The 19,138-nt window shown below is 46.4% G+C and overlaps 1 protein-coding gene across 1 annotated transcript in view; it reads right to left on the minus strand.

Moving 5' to 3' along the window:
* RAB40C (RAB40C, member RAS oncogene family) overlaps positions 1–19,138 on the minus strand; it is a 37,605-nt gene that overhangs the window by 13,207 nt on the left and 5,260 nt on the right. Inside the window, exons 3-4 of the mRNA XM_074840533.1 lie at positions 3,955–4,015; positions 1,669–1,729 (exon numbers count right to left, since the gene is read on the minus strand). Of these exons, the coding sequence (XP_074696634.1) occupies positions 1,669–1,729; positions 3,955–4,015 (122 nt within the window). The remainder of the gene's footprint in view (positions 1–1,668; positions 1,730–3,954; positions 4,016–19,138) is intronic.

Consider the following 19,138-nt stretch of genomic DNA (forward strand, 5'->3'; position numbering starts at 1 on the left):
GGAACCCTTCTAGACAGATGTGTACCTGTCGCTCCATCCCGTTCAAGAATTCTCATCACTACTTATTTTACGTTTCCTGTCTGCCCCAGTTCGCTGTATGGTGGCAGCAGCTACAAGTTTGGCATGTGAGTGCAAGCTCTGCTGCGTGCAGGCCTGTGGAGACATAGCACTTGCTCTGAGGAGCTCACAGTCTACATGAAGGGGAGAAAGTCTTCTGTACAACAGTTTGGAAAAGCAGGTCATGCTGCAGACAGGGTTAAAAGCTCTGGAAAGCCTGTTGCTTTCTAATCCCAGTTTGGTCTGGGCACCTGACACAGCAAGGTCTCAGAAAAAGACTGACCAAAACTAAGTTATGTGGTCATCAGAAAACCACACTGACTGATTCTGTTCATTTATAACTGGTAAGGGAAGTGACATGGTCTCAAGCCCACAGGTTATATTAGGATTGGAGCTCTAGATTTTTCTGAAATGTAGTAAGGGCAGAGGGAAACTTAAACTCACACATGGGACTGAGCATGCAAATGGGAGATCCTGTACTCTCCCACTGCAGAAGGCATGGTCAAACACTCCTTGCCTTGCACTTCTGCAAGCACCAGGAAATTGGCCTCTGCTTCAAAGGAGCTGCCTCAAAGCATCCACAACCCCAGAGATGTGCACAAACAAGAATAAATGAGACACCAGAGGAGATATCAACAGCACATCCCAGGCAAAGTGCTCTCATGTCTACAGCACAACTGAATTTGCAGGAAGTTTTAGAGAAAGAGAGCATGATAGATTTTGCCAGTTAGCAAAGCAAAGGTCTGCAGCTACAAGGAGCAAAAAGCCAAGAGCTTGAATAAAAGTGGCAAAGTTTCCCAAAGGCTGGGAAGCTGCCAGGATACTGGCACGGTCAGGAGGTTGATATATAGTTTCCGACTCTTAGTGTCTAAGTGAGGAGGAATTTTCTCCAAGGTTTTCCAATTCGGAAACAAAAGGGAAAAAAACAGTAGTTCATTTAACTTAGGGAGACTTTATCCTGGAGGGACCTTGTCATGACACTAAAAGGATGACTGTAAAGCTGTAAGAAAGCACTAACAGCAATTTTTCAGAGGACCACAAGATTTTCCTGCTGTTCAGAATCTAGATGCTATTCTGGAGCAGGGCCCAAACAAGAAACTCAAGATGTAACGCTCCATCTTATGTTTTAAGGAACATACTTTATGATCCAATTGAGCTGCTCTAGTTTCAAGTCTGCATCAAACATGCAGAAGTAGGAGCCACCCTATTTTTGGAACTGACTTGAAGGCAACACAGACTCGAAGAACTCCATTGGGAAAGCCAGCGTCATATTTAAACAAATTTGACAAACCTCAGAAAGTACGAGCTCCCACATTAAAGCTTAGGCAGATCTAGAGCTAGAACTGCCTTGTCCTCTATAACCCCAGCTTCTCAGCCCTTCTCTAGAAGCTAATTCTGAATATAGTCTGCAGCAGGACTCTAGGAAAGTCTGTCCTTCACTCCATACCAACCAGCAAGACGACATGCAGCACCTCTTGGCATTTACACAAATCCCACCCTTTTGGTGCTTGATGTGTTCCTCTTCAGGGCTCTTTACTATGGCATGAAAGATTTTTACAGCCTAAAGGAAAAGCAAGTGTGTCCCATCAAAGCACTGAGAGCAGCACTTACCTGGGCTCCTCTAGAGTAGGATCTGAAAATGGTGCAAAATCTTCCTTGCCCTGATGTGTCCCTGCAACAAAGAAAAGTTAAGCTATGAAATTTGAAGAATCGAATCCCATACTGCACATCGCTTACTGGAGCTAAAAAAAAAAAAAAAAAAAAAAAATTAAAAAAATGAGTGTTAATCTCGTCAGATCTTTAGAACGTGCCTGGTACCCCAACTGCTCTGCACAGTGGTTTTTGGGAAGAATCGGTGGGTGCATCACCACCTTTGGTTACAGACACACTCCAGAGGTCCTTGCTGTCATCGTGCTCCCCATGGAGAAGGTACAAATAAAAACCACTCAGCTTCAGCACTACTTGTGATGTATGAGGATGTAAGTCATTTTACTCCCTTGGGCAAAGGATTTTCTCCCTAGTTCCCTACAGTCTATGGGAGTTCAAAGTCAGAGTGAGACTGTAGACCTCTCCTAGTCATGGAGAGTAGCTGACCTATTGTAAAATGAACATAGCCACTCAATATAGGAGAAATTGTCTTGCACTGTCTAGTTTCACTTATTTTTCCAAACATGTTTTAACCAAAAATGAAAGGAAGTATCTTTATACCCAGATCTCTGACACACCTAGTTGATCATACCCTACAGAGAGCTCAGGAAGAGGACTAGGGAGCAGCATCTCTAGACCACTGCAACAATAAGGGGCTATTCAGTCATTATTACTTGTCCTGACTGCAACTCTTGATGCGGTATAAATAAGTTCGACTACATTGTGAGCACCTCTCAGTGCCTGCAGGAACATCTGGGACAGTAAGCCAGAGCCCAGCACACTGATTTTACCAGGATACACTGAAATGTGTCAGGGTAATTAGACACGTTATGATGTTTGTCATATCCATTCACTGGGCCAGGATAAAAGACACATTAACGACCACTGAGAAGCCTGATGAATCCCTCAGCCCCAGATTTGCACCAGCTATACAAAAGAGGCACTGACCTCACGTTCAGGACAGTCATTCTTTCAGATCTAAAGCTTTCAAGGATCATATTATTGGTTCTGGATAGCAATCCAACAGTCTGTGCTTACATCTCTTCCTCCCCCAACAATCAAATACAGGGTTGCATAAGAAAAGTAATGGTAAAAGATTACTCTAAGGTATCATAAACCAATGCTACCAGCTTTTCAGGTCCTGTGCTGGTTCTCCAGCTCAAGAATTACAGTATAAAAAGAAGAGAGTTTCAAGAGGTAAGCAGTAAGTAACTACACCCTTGGGACTGAAATGTTAAAACAGACATCTTACAAGAGAGACAAAAGAATATAAGTGGCACATATAAACGTACAAGCTAGAAGAGATAAATTAGCTGCTTCTGTTCTTTTGTAAGAAAAATGGGGACATTCAGCTTCAGAGAGCAGGGTTATAATTAAACCATGAAACTATACGCTGCTAGAGTCAGTCACTGAGGCTGAGAACATGGCGTTCATTCCTATTTAACAATTCACAGAGATTACCAATATTCCCGTTACTTGAGACACAAGCACTGGTAAAGGGACTATTTAACTTCATGTTTTAGGGCCTGTGTCATTCCCTACTAGATCTGGGTGAAACCCAGAACAGGGGCAGGCTACCTATCCTTCCTCTTTCACCTACAGGATTGCTGTGTCAGCTTCTCAGCAGGTTAAACCTCAGACAAAGCTTGGCCAGAAGGACGCCAGATCTCCCTCTGGTGCTGACAGATAAGGCAGGAGTCACCCCTCCCATGCAGCGTCTCCCATCTGCATCCCAGTGTCAGGTCACTCCAGTAAGTCCTGCTCTCCAGGGGTTTACCATTCTCTGACACTGTGAGATCCATTCACTACTCTTGTTTTAATTTTCTACTCAAGTCATTGAGAAATATCTAGCTTCTGTAGGGCCTCACCCATTTTTTTTTCTCCTCCTTTCCTATTCTCTTGGCTGTATTTCTCATCCTAGGATTTCAGGAAAATCTAGTATTGCTTCCAAAATAGTTCTGTCTCCTCAGTGATTGAGAGCTGTATGGGAACATGGTCAGGTATGACAGAGAAAGACTGAAATGGGACTATTCCAGCAAAGAACAGCATGCTGTTTGTGCTACTCGATCAACAAACGGAAAGAGGTCTGGTTTGTTAGGGTAACTCGCTGGTAAGAACAGCTAGTGAGCCTCACTGCAGCTTGGGGATGCTCTGTGCTCTCCGCAGCTTGGTACAGCATCCCACTAGCAGCACCACAGCTCCTGCTCACCGGTCCTGCGCTCGCAGCCAAAGTGGCCCAGAAACACTCACCAGAGTTCCAGCTTGACCCTTCTGCCATCCAACAAGATAGTAGTGGTCTTGTAGTCAATTCCTGAAAGGAAACCAATAAAAGCTGAGCAAACACTGAGCAGATCTTCAGAGACAGACAAGAAATCTGCTCTGCCCACCCAGATCTATCATTCAATGTTTACAGAGGGTGATGGTTTCTCCCTCTTGCTCTATTACATGTTTGTGGAGGACTAGAGACTTGATAGAAATAGACCCCTGCTTCGAGGCAAAGACTACGCTTGTGGAGCTGTATCCCTCCTCCCTAAAAAATATTGTTAACTCCTAATCTGCTTCTTACTTCTCTTACTTGGATAAAACCTGTTATGACTCAAGCTGCAGGAGATTCAGTGGTCTGTAGCGTTATCCCAAGTGACAGTGTTAAATTACAGACTTCGGGGGGGGGTGAGCCAGAGAGACGAACAATTTAGAAGCATCTCTGCTAAGTCAGCCTGTAGCTCCACCATCTCTCAACAAACATCACTGCCTGAAAAAGTCAAAGGACATTTTGGGAGGCGGGTGATACTGAAAGCCTGTCCAGAGAATGCAGTTTCTTCTTCTGAGCAGCTCTCGTGTATCATACAGGGCCAGATAAGGCAAAAAGCACTACCCCCTTTATCAAGGGTTGAGAAGGCAGCACAGACAGTTGCTTTTCATAGAGCCATAGTACCAGAGCAGCAGAAGACCCTCTAAACCACACCTCCAAGCTGTGCTGAGAAGCGACTCATTCACACAAGGGGTTCCCAACATCTTCAGATACACAAAGAGTTTGTTAAAAACTGAGAGCCTGTCTCACATCCAGAGCAGTTTAAAAAAGGGGCAACTCCACTTGCAAGCAACATGTCCAAACTGAGCCAAACACACCGCTCCCCACGGCCCCAGGCACAGGAGGGAAGAGGCAGGACCGCACCTCCCACCTCCTTCCCCAAAGCCTGGGCTTGGGAATGGCCAAGGGGCATCAGGTGCCCAGGAAAAGCAGCTTCTCTACAAGCTCCAGTTAATAAGCTTCAAGTGTACTGAAGTTGCTTAAACAAAGCACCGTGCACCATTACTGCCCACCCACTAAAGCATAAACTAATTTACAATCGTCTTTAAAAAAGCAGAGTCACTTTGCTCCAATAAGATCAACTTTATTTTTAGCTCTTACCAATAGATATCGAACTTTGAATCCATATTAAAAACCCACCATTGTGTTAGGACCTGTATTTCCCTTCTCCTGCAAGGAGAATACTGCCCTGATAACCAAACAGACAAGTTTGTCAATAAGGCAAATGGATTTTTCTGAGTCATCAGCTGGAGCTCCCTGTTAGTGAAAAACAAATTAGATTTCAGCCTTCACAGGGTGCTATAAAAAGCGATAAAGATAATTATCTTAAATTCCAACTATTTCCAGTACTTTATCACAGAAAATAGACAGTTTACATTTTATCTTCCTCCAGAGACAAGTGAATGATCTGTATTTATTTTCAGGCGGATATAAATCTCCTTCATCCCCAGGGATGGCGAGCAGTAGAGGGAGCAAGTCTGCTCTGCAACCAGGAGGGAGCATCCACACATTTCTCCCCCTAGTTCCTGAACGAGGATCATCCCCCAGCACAGGCTGACAGGCCATTAGGGAAGGGGCTAATTAAGCCCACTGCCCTGTTTCTGATGGAACATCCCCAGAGACTCTGCTGCATTCAGAACTGCCCCATTTCTGGTTAGGCACAAGAGCTCTGTGCGAGCAGTAAGTCCTCAGCATCCTCCCTATCAGCAGTTCCATGGATGGAGCAGTTGCATGAAAGCACCAAGGAGGGGGAAATAGAGACAGTTTTCAGGGCACATGCTTCCAAAATTGCTACCGTTGAGGTGAAAGGAATTGCTTGACTATCAGCTTTTAAAAGTGAGAGAGGTTCAGCTTGACTGGAAAGAGAAGAAAACTCATTAACGGAAACACCAAACACACAAACCCAGAAATGCCTTTGTTAGGCTCCACGCTCACAGACTGCCCAGCCTACATCCCCAACATGGGGACCACGGGTTCCCTGTCCCAAATTTACATAACTCAGGTATCAGTTACCAGAGCAATGTTTTCAATACCCACTCCCTCTGTGCCCATCTGAAACTACACCACATACTTCAAACCAGAGCAATGCCGGTCTTTGGGTAGAACAATGTGGCCATGACCAAAGTGGGCAACCAGCAGAAGACAGCACTGGAAAACTTCCTGAGCTCCTGCTGCAACTGCTCCTTGCTCCAAAGCTGCTCAGGGAAAATAAAAAGGCAAAGTAGAAGTCCTTCATGTTCTTCACAGTGATGCCTGTGCTCAGAAGAGAAGGTACGAGAGATGAAGGGAGGAAGCAGGAGGGCACGGTTGTACCTGCCCCTGCAGATATCCCTTCCCAGGGGACAGGCAGGGACAGCAGCCCATCGTTTGTGTGGGAAATTAATAGAGCTCACCATGATAGAGCAGTTCTGGCAGACTCTCAGGGCACGTGCTGCCCACCACACTTGACGTCAGATGCCAAATGCCAAAAGCACGGAGAAAGGAAAGTACCAAATCTCTCACTTTACGTTTCCAGACAGCTGCCAGTCAATCGGTTTTGCTGACTGGCCTCGGGGCAGTCTGTGTCTTTGCGCAGAACTTCTCTCCTTGGCATCAGAGCGCTGGAGGTGAAGGGTAAAGGATCCTGAGGATTGCACCCCTGCAGTACTGCTATGGAACTGGCCTGAGGAATTCACATACTCTTGAGTTAAAAGCAAAGCTGTTTTGACCTGTCATTCTAGGCCACAGTCAGCATTTAAGCAGTATCTGGTAACACAGGCTGGAGGGAAGTGATGCACTTTTTAACTTGCATACACTCAAACTGGGACTAGGGGCAGTTTTTAAGCAAACTCTACCTACAAGCTCACTGATAAGGACAAAACCCATACAACTACAATATTTTTGAGAAAATTTCATCTTCCCTCTTCCATAAACATTCAGTGGATCAGGACAGCTCAAACCTTTAAAGCTTGCACGCAACGTAATTTTTTTTTTGGTCTGTTTTTTTTTAGCTGGTTAGCACTCTGAGCAGGACACAGCTTACAAGCGCAGCTCTCCCGTAGCTGTGCAAGACAGCCATGGATACTGGTGCTAGAAATCTTGCATCGGTCACAGATGCCCTTAAAATCACAGGACTCACCACAGCAGCTAACACCGGTACTGGCCACCTCACAGCTGGTACCTTACTATTTTAGTCCCAGCTACAGCAGTTTCCTGAGCTGTAGCCCAATACTCCCCCTATTTACAGATGACAAGGAAGCCAAGCAGCTCAGCTCGCTTTCCTAGGCCTAGCCTGAAGCTCAAGCTCAGCCTTGGCTTCCCCCTCATCCCAAGGACCCAGGGACAGAGGGCCACAGCCCCGCCAGCCGCAGAGGCTGCTGGCCCCGGCCCTGCCACGCCAGGGCTGCTCACCTGCCTTGTCAGTTCAGACACCAGTAAGTTAAGGGAAGTTTTTAAGATTTAATTTCTGTAGTTGACAGGGTTTCCCCCACCTGAGCATCACCTATGCTCACAGCCAAGTACAGCTCATTTTGAGACTGACATTTATTCTCCGCCAGAACATGCTTTCATCCCCCGGAAGGGATGCGCTGCTACAAACCCCACGCGATGCTCCTGCGGCACAGGCAGCACCACCAAACCAGCCGACTCGCTGCCAGCAGCTGCCTCCGCAACCCTGCCCGGCCCTCGGGGCACGCAGCACTGGGGGAAAAGAAAACAGTCTTGTTTAAAGCTTATTTTATATCAACTGATCTCTTTCTTGACCAATATCTAGCATGATGCAACAAAATGAATGAGGCTTGGAAAACAAGTCTGGGCTGCTCTCTCTAATTTAGCATTCAGGCCGACTCCTCTGCTATTTTTCCAGTCCTGCTTTAGACTCCTACTTACGCTGACGCCATCTCAACCCCACTTCTTGAGCAGCGAGCCGACCTGGCACAGGACACTCTGCAAAGCGATCTGCTGTCACCAAGCCTGATGCCAGACACCCGATTCCTCTCCGCAGAGCCAGGTTTCACACTCCTGGGCAAGACTCCAGGGAATTCCAAACCTTTATTTCTTTTGCCAACTGGTATAAGGAAAACCTAAGAAAGCAAGTCATTTTCCCATGGGAATACACAGGATGTGTTATAGGAAACTCTGACCTCTTCCACATTACTCACGCAGAGCACAGCACACTTTGCATCAATATGACCTGAAAAAACCCCCACCCAACCTTAGCTTAGTTAAAACTTTCACCCAAAAGATTACACCTGACACGAACAGGAAAAGTAAAACCCCACCAAGAGAAACGAAAATTTTCTTCCAGCACTCGATACTACTTTGTATCAGGCTTTCAGTCCCCCTTGCTCTTGGGAATTCATGGCTGGAGAAAGGCATCCCTCAGCTCCGCCAGGCCCCTGAACCGCACCTGCACGAGCTGCAGCACACCGAAAACACAAAGGAGGAGGCAGCAGATACATGGAACTGGAAGTTGCACTGGAAAAGGTAGAAAGACAAGGGAGGTGAGTATTTCATGCTACTCTTGGGCTCTCCCTTTAAATAGATTGATATCTCAGGAAAATTGCTTTAAATAGCTCAAGTGAGCAAGGCTCTATAAATATTTACTACAGTAAGCACAGCAGCTTCTTGGCTTTGTGTAGGTCTTTGTTTTAGAGAAAAGGAGAAAATTTTGCAGTTGCAGACTCCCCAGACGACTCTGCCCTAACCCCTGGGCAAGGGACCCGAAGGGTCGCCTCCCCTTAAGAAGGCAGATTTGAGCAAAACCTCACAGCAGTAAGAGCAGCACGTGGTTTTTTCCTCCTTCAGCTTTCCAAGGTGATCCCCACTTAGTGCTGGGGTGAGAGCGATGCCAGCTCTCAGTGTGATGTTAGAGCCAATACTGCATTTTAGGTTATTGATCCAAATCAAATGTCCTCCTCCAGAGATGCTCTAATGATCCAACCCCCAACTAACAGCTTCACTGCACCTAGACAAGTATCAAAAAGGTACAGCTGGGACTCGCCCCGCAACAGAGGGATGAAGAGACTTGCCCCACATTAAAGCAAGCCATCAGCAGGTTTTCCTGTGACCTTCTTCGAAGGCTGGGCTGCAGGAGGCTGGCAGCAACACCTCCAGTTTGCATCTGCAGTGTCTTTAAGAACAATGTAATTTATTCACAAATCTGGGGCAGAAGACAATCCAGGTGATGCTCAAAAATCTCTTCCCAGTGGAAAATAAAATTAAAAAAAAAAATCAATGCACTCAAGTGAAACATTGATATAGTTTTAAGACAAGCTCTCTTTCCTTCCAAGAGATACTCTACTTATCACTTAAAGTCATTTACAGTTTGCATGAAACAGATTGGCCAAAGATGCTTTTGCCACCTCATTTCTTAAATGAATTGTCTTCTGCTTGTGGGAGCTCGGAATCCACCACCTCACTTTCTGTTAGTCCACCCACAACAAAAACCAACGCATGTTATTTGAACTTTATTAAGAAAACAATCAGCTCCCCTAGCTTACAGACATGTGCTGTATAATGCTACCTCAGCTTTTTTCTTTCCTTTTTAAAAAAAATTAAACTGGGTTTCATTTATTTATAATTCAAAGGAAGTCAACCATTTGCAAAGTGATATATAAGGTCAACAGGCAAACCTTGAGGTGTACAATGATGATGTGCCAAGGCACACTCAATGCATTATATAAATAAGAAAATAAGATAAATTGAGTAGACTTTGGTTATCTATCTGACTAATGCTGCTTTTTGGCAGATTGTTATTTCATCTATAGACATAATTAAGCCAGAGTGGCTTCTGCAACTCTTCTAGTAACCACAGCATTTGAGTCCTCAGAGGAGGACTGAGGAGCGAGCTGTGCCTGATCTGTCAGCACCCCTAGAGAAACTCTGCTCTACGGGGAAATCTTAACACTGGCTCACAAGCCACCAGAAACACTCCTCGTGCCACCACAGCACCTCACCCAGCAAGCCTGGTGACAGACCTTCATTTCTGACTGTCATTAGTACAGCCTAAGCCACCATGCCAAAAACTGAAAATGCTGGATTTTCCCTCAAAGCACCCCCAGACTCTTCTGTTTACCTATAGGTCATCAGCTCTGCTGAGTTCAGAAAAAGTTCTAGAACTTCTTAAAAGGTCGTTTTAAAGGTTTTTAGGTTTAATGCCACACTGACCAGTGACTGCTGGGAAGAGGGGAAAGCACAGGGCTAGAATAAAAAAAAAAAAAAAATATGGAGAATACACATCAAATATTTAACTTGCTGAGATTTCACAGTAAAATTGAGTAACCAGCTACAAAGGGCTGGTTGTGATGCTTGGCATTCAAGAAGATCCTCGGGAGAAAGTGATGTAGGTTCCTGTGAGAAGGTGGCAAATAAATAACTGAAACATTTAAAGGCATGCTGTGATTATAAAACAGGCAAACACTGTCAAGAGCATCAAGCAAACTCTGTTTCTCCTGGGGCAGCACTGCGAATACCTCCCAATCAGCGTGGTGGACTTTACAGACAAATTGTGGTGAATTTGTAACCCAAGTGTTGTGGGAATCCTTACTTAATACACAAGGAAGGATCAGAAGCCGTAATCACCCAGTGTGCAACTGGTCTTAAATGACTGTTTTCACTGCTGCAGAAGTAGATAAACACCTAGAAACACTTTAGAGTGGGTCAATGGATTGTAAAGAATCTTTTCCTTCCCTTTTTCGAAAGGAAAACATTAAGAACAAATCTGCAGTGAAGCTTCTAGCAGCAAGAACTCAAAGAGCTGTGGCTAAGCAGAGATGGGTAAATTTAGTTTAAACCCTTTATGACCAGTTCAGACAATGCTGTGGATGCCAGCAAGAACACCACAGCCAACTGTGAATTTTCAGGAGAACATTAACTACGCACAAGAGCCCTATCCCCTCCCTGGCAGTCCCTTACTGGCCAGGCTCACGGCCAGCTGGGGTCCCCGGGACAGCCCCGGGAGGGGTCTGGGCAGGGTGCCCCCTCCTCCGAGACCTGCTTGCAGGGCTGGCAGAGCTTGGCTGGGTATCACTGGGGCTCCCCAGGCTGCCACAGTCCCTCGGTGCACTTTTGGGGATGTGCAGGCAAGCTTTTTATCACGTAAGCTAGCAGTCGTCTGTCTTGTGTGTGCGTAAAACGCGAGCTGCTGAAAGGTCCCTCCCTCTCCCTCCAAAGGGCTCACGCCAAACTTCCAGCTGGAATAAAAGAAGAAAAACTAACCAATTAATCTGTGCAAAACCCAGTACAGGACCGTGTCTCTGCCTGTACAACAGACTCCATAACTGGAGCCCTTCTGTGCTCCGATAAGTTCAGCCTAAAGCCATTAGTGCAGAAATTAATTTATGCCAAATGCCAGCAATAACCAAGCAGTGCCCAGAAGACGGCTGTTTATTCTACCAAGCGGCTGTGTGTCACAGATGTTACCTAGACCTTTCTAAGCCATGACTGACATGGCTGGGTTTTAAAATGGAAAGCCTTGCCCCTGTGTGTGCAGGCACTGTGCGAGGCTGCCCAGCTCCTTCGGAAAGCTGGAGCGACTGCGGCGTGCCACACGGGGAGAGCAGCCAGCAACGGCACCAGCTGGCAAACTGACCCTGGACAACATTTTCATAGGGGCAAGTTAATGATGAAAAGCAGTAATTGTTTCCTACGGGGCAGCAGCACTGTTGCACACCTGATAACAGAGAGCCCAAGGGGCTGGCGTGCCACATTTCCCCAAAAACAAAGGAGTGGGGATGCCCCCAGCCCTGCCGAGCGCAGAGAAGAGGCAGAAGCAGCAACAACCAGCCAAGTCCTGTCCTCACCAACAAGCTGACGAGAACAAAGGAGGGAAGAGAAGTGCTGGGAGGTCACAAAATTGAGGCCAAAAGGTGGGTGCAGTAGCTCCAGGTCTGTGTTGGGACACAACAGCAGACCAGCTCCAGAATAAGAGCATCATTCCCACTTCCCAGGCTTCAGCATGTAAAAACCCCACAGACCACCACGACCACCCCATAAGCAAACCGCATTCCCTTGGGAGGCTGACGGCAGGAATTTGGACAGCAAGGACACTGGCACAGCAGCTCGCAACACTGCCTGAACCAAGACCCTCCCCATCAGGTTATTTCAGGGTGAAATAACCCCCCACTCACAGGGTATTATTCACAAGTAGCGGTCCCAGCAGCCGCCCTCTCCAGCGGCTGGTTTTGGGGCTGTACTGGGAGCTCTACACAAGGCCAGGCTAAGAGGGACAGTGCTCCTCCCAAACAGCTTCATAGCCCGTTCCTGCAACACAGCCAGCACCCTACAAACTTACCAGCTTCTCCACAGACTCTTTGCTTGAATCAAAGTGGACACTGGTCTCCCAGGACTCATTTTCTGGCAGAATCATATTCCGCAAGAAGACAACAGTTATTAACCCCCCATCGCCACGTTCACACGCTCCCTCTCACTGCATCCCACATCCTGCACCTTTTCGTTTAAGAACGGTTTATGGCGAGATGTCATTAAATGTCAACCTACAGCTACTGAGTCAGGCAGCCAAGTTGCTCCAAGAAGCAAAATACGAAGCCAGGATGTATTATGAGTGTAGTTCAAAATGCCTTGTTTTGGGGTTTTTTTTTTTTGGTGCCTTCACCGGCTTATGAGTAAAGCAGCAGTCAGGGCTGAAGACTCATATCAGAATTGTTCACTTGTGGGCAAAAGCTGATACAAAAAGACTTGTTATTTCATTTCTAGTCAAATGAGGCAGATGGGTACAGAAATTACAGCCGGCCAGGAGTTGCCAGCTGTTGAATGCACATTCAAAGCAAACAGGTTTTGCACTGCAGCGTGCAAAAACTAAACATATTAGTCCAACACCCAAGTTCACTCCTAGGCAGAAGGCAGCTGCCTGGGCCAGCACCCAAGTAATGAGTGAACCAAAAGACACAGGTATTGAGATCCTCAGATTTGAGTAATTTAAAAAACAGGCAGTAGCATCTGTATGTAGAAGACATCACCAGTGCATTATCTTCCACTGCAGCTCCTACTATTAACTTACAGGAGTAGTTATTTTCTCTGTCATTTGTAAGTCATGCTAAATTGTTCAGAAAAAATGTGGTATGAGCACATAAACACTAGCTGATGAAAAAACTGAATTCAAGCTATTCAAATAACAACTGATGAAGTCATCCGATCTTAAAAAGTGTGTACAACAGCACATTAACAGCAGCAATTTAGCTAGTCAGCTCAGAGTTGTAAGCCACAGAAAAAATCCCTTCCAAACAACACATGAGCTCATCAGTTTGAGTCATGCATTCAATTACCTACTCTTTAGATAGACAAACAAATTATCTCCATCAATAACAGGGGTCAACAAAACATATGCTTTAAAACAAAGGTGGATTCATCCCAGGTCTGTGTCTTTTGGTGCTAGCCTTTACCTCAGCAGTATTACTTCTTTGTTTTAAGCAAGGTGATAAAAGTTCCTGAACAGCATCACTGCAAAACACCCCCAGCTCCTGCCTGCAGAGCTGGAGCTGAGGGTCACAAAGCACAGGCTTTTACTGCTGCACTCCTGTCCTGTGTTGTAGCTGCGCAGACGTCTTGGGAACAGGATCAAGAGGCCTCAGTTCTAACCAGGCACACAGGAGACCGGTGCTGCTCCCGCAGGGTGCTGGCTGGGGAACAGGGGTAGATAGAAGCCATCTGCTCAAACCTTCGTCATCTCCTGCTCACACGGCAAATACAAAATCCGCTCTTGCTGCACAACTCAACGGGAGGCAACAAGGAGCTTCCGATTATTTAACTGTGCAGCAGATGAGTTTGAGCTGTTCTGAGCCGAGGAGTTCAGCCCCACACGCACGGCCGGGAGCCCAGGTCCCCGAACAAAGCTCAGCACGCCACGCCAGCTCCTGCCAACTCAAGGGAGCTGCTGCGCCGCTTGGCAGCTCTGCGCGATACAGCCGACAAGCTGCCAAGCACCTCGTACAGAGACACACGTACAAACAGAGAGAGAACAAACACCTTTCCATTATTTGAAGTTATCCAAATTTGTAGAGCATCTCCAGAAAAACATACTCCATCTTTCACTCACATCCACCTCATTTCAGACTGGAAGCCTTTCACAAAAAGGCTGCTTGTGTCAGTTTGTTCCCAGGCACCTTCAGCTATAGCTAAGGACTGGTAGCTGGGGATCTTGATCAAATAACTGCTTGTTTGGTTTTGTAACCAGTCAAAAGCAAAAACACTCATTTGGAGACCTCTAGGAAGCCCAGATTTGCAGAAGACTTCACTTCTCCACTGCCTGCTCCACAGCCCAGCAGCGTTTCAGCAGCTACGTGGTCCTCACACAGAGGAACTCTGTTCCGGGCTCATTTAAGGATGACAACTGCATCTGAAAACAGCATTTGGAGCCAGAAGCAAATCTGTTCCTAAAGCTTGAACAATTTCAGTGGACACCCAGGAAGCCACAGAAACAGTCAAAAGTCAGTCCAGAATTGGGGCTGTTAAGTGGATTTGTGCTTTAGGAGAAAATCAAGAATGATTTTATGCACAGAAGTGACAACAAACAAAAGAGTTTCTTCATGCTTTGCAGTTCAGATCTCCATAAAAACTATACAGCTGCACACAGAAACAAAGACAGCCTATGAGGAAAATCAGAGGGCACCATAACAATCTTCATTGTTGATGGATTACCAGACAAACACCAAGATACACTTGGAGACAAAAAACCCCACAACCCACAGCACTCAAAAAAACCCAATTATTTGTCCAAAATACCTTCAATATCCTGGCCTTGCAGAGGTTAACCCTCCACATTTATGCTTCTGAACACTGTGCAGGGTAATACATGGGAGATGTTGTTGTACAGCATCAGACCTCCACGGCATCACCACCAGGCTGACGCGCTCGCCACGCGCATCAGATGCCGGGCTCACTCCTACGGCTGCACACCTGCTCGGGGATCCTGTACGTGGATCCGGACGTACACGGCCGCAGTTTCTGATCGGCGGGACATCCATCCACAGCCCCTCCTGCCATCCACCCCCTGCTGCTCAACGCCGGTTGGCATCTCCAGGTTTTGTCATTTAAAGGGTGACGTTGCAACACGCAATGGAGGCAGACAGCAACGTCACAGCCATCTCCGGACTGATGCTGTACACCCAAACGCTCAGAAAGAAGGCTACAGCATTTCAGCGGGGCACAGACGGGTTAAGCACCACATGCCTGCTGAGTGTGTGTACTTACAGAGCTCCCACAGCAGCTACAGAGAGACCACTCACCACGAATTTCACTGGCTCTTGAGTTTAGTCTTGCTGCACTGGCCACGAGCCCCATGCTGGAAAGGGACCACTGCACACTGGAAGCATCAGGACGGCTGCTAACACTGGTTTCACATTTTGGTGTGCTGCTTCCAGCAATAACAACTCTCCTGGGACCTGACCTACAATATGCGTGCACTCGAGAGTCCCTCCTTGCCCTTAAAGGATCGGCTGGCCCCGCTAGCAGAGCGGGCGCCCCTCTACACACCTGTATGAAGCGTGCCGCATTGCAGCAGCTCCACAGCAGCTCTCAACAGCCTGAAATCAGGTTTTCAAACCCTCCCCACCCAGCTCAAATTAGAGCCTCCCAAGTCCTCTCCTCCTCCTGAACTACAGCTGTTGCAGGACAAAGATCTCACCCCAGCTACCCTGGCAGAAACTCTGAAGCACAAGTTTTGCCGCTACCAGGTGAAAGCCAGCATTTTGCATGTTTAAAACAGGGAAGAAGTATTGAATTTTAACCTTGTAATTCAGATGACACCTACAAGAACACAAGTATTCTCAACCTAAGGAGGCATTTCTCAGCAAACACACATTTGCTAGCATGGTGAGCAGCACAGATAAGGCTCTCAGGTTAGGTAAGACCAACCCCACAGTTTCATCTCCTCATGCCGTAGCACAGATATGTGCACTGTCTCCCGTACGGATTTTACCATCAAGTTACTTAAACAGCTTGACAACATAAGAAAAATAACAGCTCGTGGAACAAGAAATTATTTAAGATTAAGTAAACAACACAGGCAAAATAGTGGGGTTTTTTTTTTGGTTTGGTGGGTTTTTTTGTTTGTTTGGCAGGGTTTTTTTTCATCTAGTTTGGTCTCCTGTCCACTCAGCCTCCAGAACCACAGGCAAAAGGGACTATAGCCTGCTGCTGTCAAAACTGGTATAGAAGAAAACAGAAGACAGGGTAATTTCTGTGTACATGACTGTGGGTGTGTGAAGAGAGCAGTCGTTTAGCGGTATGATAAAACCCCAAATGGGCCAGGGAACTCAGAAGCTGGGCTGGAAAACAAGTTAAAACGGCATCTCTAAAAAGAAACTTTTTTAAAAAATCTGCATTTTCTTTAAAAGGAGATTATTCCAAAGATGCACAGCACCTTCTCTTAAACTGCCAGTTAAGTAGAGCCTTTCAGTGTCCCCTTCTGCCCGTCTCCTTCTTAACCACTGATGGATAAACAGCAAATATTTTGTTTGAATCTCATGAGGATTTTCATCCAAATTCAATGTCTGATATTGAAACGGTTGCAGCACTGCATAGCACATACAGGACATTAATTACTTCAGGGGTTATATTTATAGAACAGGTGTCAGTAGTTTTAGAATGATATAATATTGTCTGGTTTCTCAATGGAGTGATAGAAATGAGACAGAGATAGAAAAGAGGAAGAAAATATAGAAAGCTATGGCTACGTAAAAATGTTCTCAGCAAATAGAAGCCCTACAGGAACAAACAATCTCTGAGCTGGATGTTGCAACCTTAAGATAACTACAACTTTTACAGGAACAAAAAGACCTTTTCGATGGGGGACCTTAGCCCTGAGCCACAACTCTCCACAGCCCAGGAGAATTTTCTTTCAGGTGAGTCCCAGCCCACAGCATTTAGCAAAATGGAGCCGAAGATTTTCACACTGGAGCTTCCTTCCTCCTCCTCTGCTGCAATCAGATAGCAACTGGTATGACATAATGCTTCGGTATCACTGTTTGTTTTGTGCCAAGCCTGGGCTGCCAGAGGAAGGTGAGGGGTAAAGGGAAAGAAAAAGAGATTTTAAAAAGCAAGGTTATAAAACCTCAGCTCCAAAACCTAACTTCATAGCATAGCTATTTTCAAGTGCAAGGGAAAGATGCTCTGCTCTTCCGAGAGAGGGAGGCCGCCGGAAGAAAACATGCCAGGGAACAGCTGGAAACAAAAGCTGAAGGAGACAGGGCGGAGGAGGAGGAGACATTTTCTGTGGGTTTTCCTATGCGGCTTATATACCAAAACAACCAAGCAAAAAACTCCACACACCAAGAGAAGTGGACAATGCCATCGCAGGATCTCAATAGAGCAAACCCTACTCGCTTTTTAAAAATAACTGAGAAACTTTTAATCCCAGTTATTAGGAGAACATTCCACCCATTTCAGATTTATCTGCTGCTCAGTTCACATCACCTTTGTGTACTCAGGGCTCAGAAACACATTAACAGCCATGTAAAAGCAAAGCTTTTATACAGGGGATTAGAGGTGGCAGAACTGCCCAGTGCAACTGAGAACTTCACAGAATAACTCCCCAGCTTTAGAAAAACAACAAAAACAACCCTCCTACGGTGCTATGCATCCTTAATCGTGACTTGAGAGAGAGCTAAAGATACCAAAACCTGCTAGGCACTCAGTTTGGGGTCTGTTTTTTTCCTTTGATGGGGTCTTCTGTTTGCTTTGTTTTGTTTTAAGTTTAAGATACAGCTAGTTAGTCCCACATCAATCAGAGATGGAAGTTCAACAGTTTACATTTGGAAACATCTTTCACACAAAGGATAAGTAGTAAAAGATGGAGAAGTAAGAGATGCTGGAGTTGTTTCTCCACCAAAGCGTGCTCTGATGAGATCGGTTTTGTGTCCCTGATGACACATCCCTGAAGGACACTGATGCAAGTGCTGGCAGACGTGGGGAATTGCTACAACAACCACTCTCCAAAGAGATTTCCAGCAGCATGACCGGTGTGGTCCAGCTGAAGCATTCCCTGCAGATCAATTCTGCAGTCACTACAGGGACGTGATGGCAAGGCTGCACTTAGAACAACATTTTGCCTCAATCTCCCTTACATCAGAGTTCTAAAACCTCAAAATAAAACATTATTCTAATTAATACAGTCGTGCCAGAAAACAAACAGCAGTTTCCACTGGCGTGCAGCATCTGAAACAGCAGGCCAGCCCAGCTGGATGGCTCGTGTCTCCCACCGACAGGGACAACGCTGCTCTGGCAGACAGCAGGAACGCGCCCAGCGGCACGTGGCCAGGCGAGGAGGAGGAGGCAGCAGCAAAACAGCACCCAGATCAATGTTTCCCTCCCCGCTGATGCCAAAGAGAGCCCTGACACACTGCAGCAAAGCTGGGATGAGCACTCAGCCGCAAGCTCAAGCCCATGCTGAACATCTGTATCTCTCGTGTCTACACCCAGAAGGTGCCACCACATCAGTGCTGTCCCTGCCTGAGGCTTTACGGCACACAGCTACACCCAGAAACTGTCCCTTGTATGCTCAAGAGGGGAAGGCTGGATGCTGTCAGGTATTGAGAGGGGTCCTTCTACACAAGCTGCAGAAGTTTAAAGCAGAACTGCTCAGCCACATGCTTCATTAAGGCTTTGGAAAAGCAAACCAACAATGGCAAACACTGCAGCAGTGTGGCAGGACCTCCAGCCAAACACGGCAGCAAACACAGAGGCGGCCGCTTGCTTCTGATCCGCAATCTCCCTGGTCAGTCTTGGAAACTTGACAGGTGAGGAGCAGAAGCATCAAGAAGCATCCCCTTGCATGCGCTCAGTGGCAGTGAGGAAGACAAGGTAAGGCGTCCCCTTTCCTCCATCCCTGCGTATGTTGGTTGTGGTACAGATGATCTCATGGTTGGCAAGTAACTAACTTGAAGACTGCTACAAAGCAAAGCAGAGCAGTTTTACAGGTGACGTTTCTGGATGCATGCTGGTGCCTGAGGGGTCACAGGACATACCGAGAGGGTAATTGCTGGAAAGAGAGACTTGAAAGGGACAGCTTAGGGACCTCCAAATTTAGACAGCTGTACAAAAACAACCAGACGGAAAAGACATCCAAAGATGTGCGTCACTCAAATAACCCGGTAATTAAACAGCAGTCATGAAGTCCCCAGGCAAACA

The sequence above is a fragment of the Strix aluco genome, chromosome 15 (assembly GCF_031877795.1).
Source record: "Strix aluco isolate bStrAlu1 chromosome 15, bStrAlu1.hap1, whole genome shotgun sequence".
In the NCBI taxonomy this organism is placed as follows: Eukaryota; Metazoa; Chordata; class Aves; order Strigiformes; family Strigidae; genus Strix; species Strix aluco.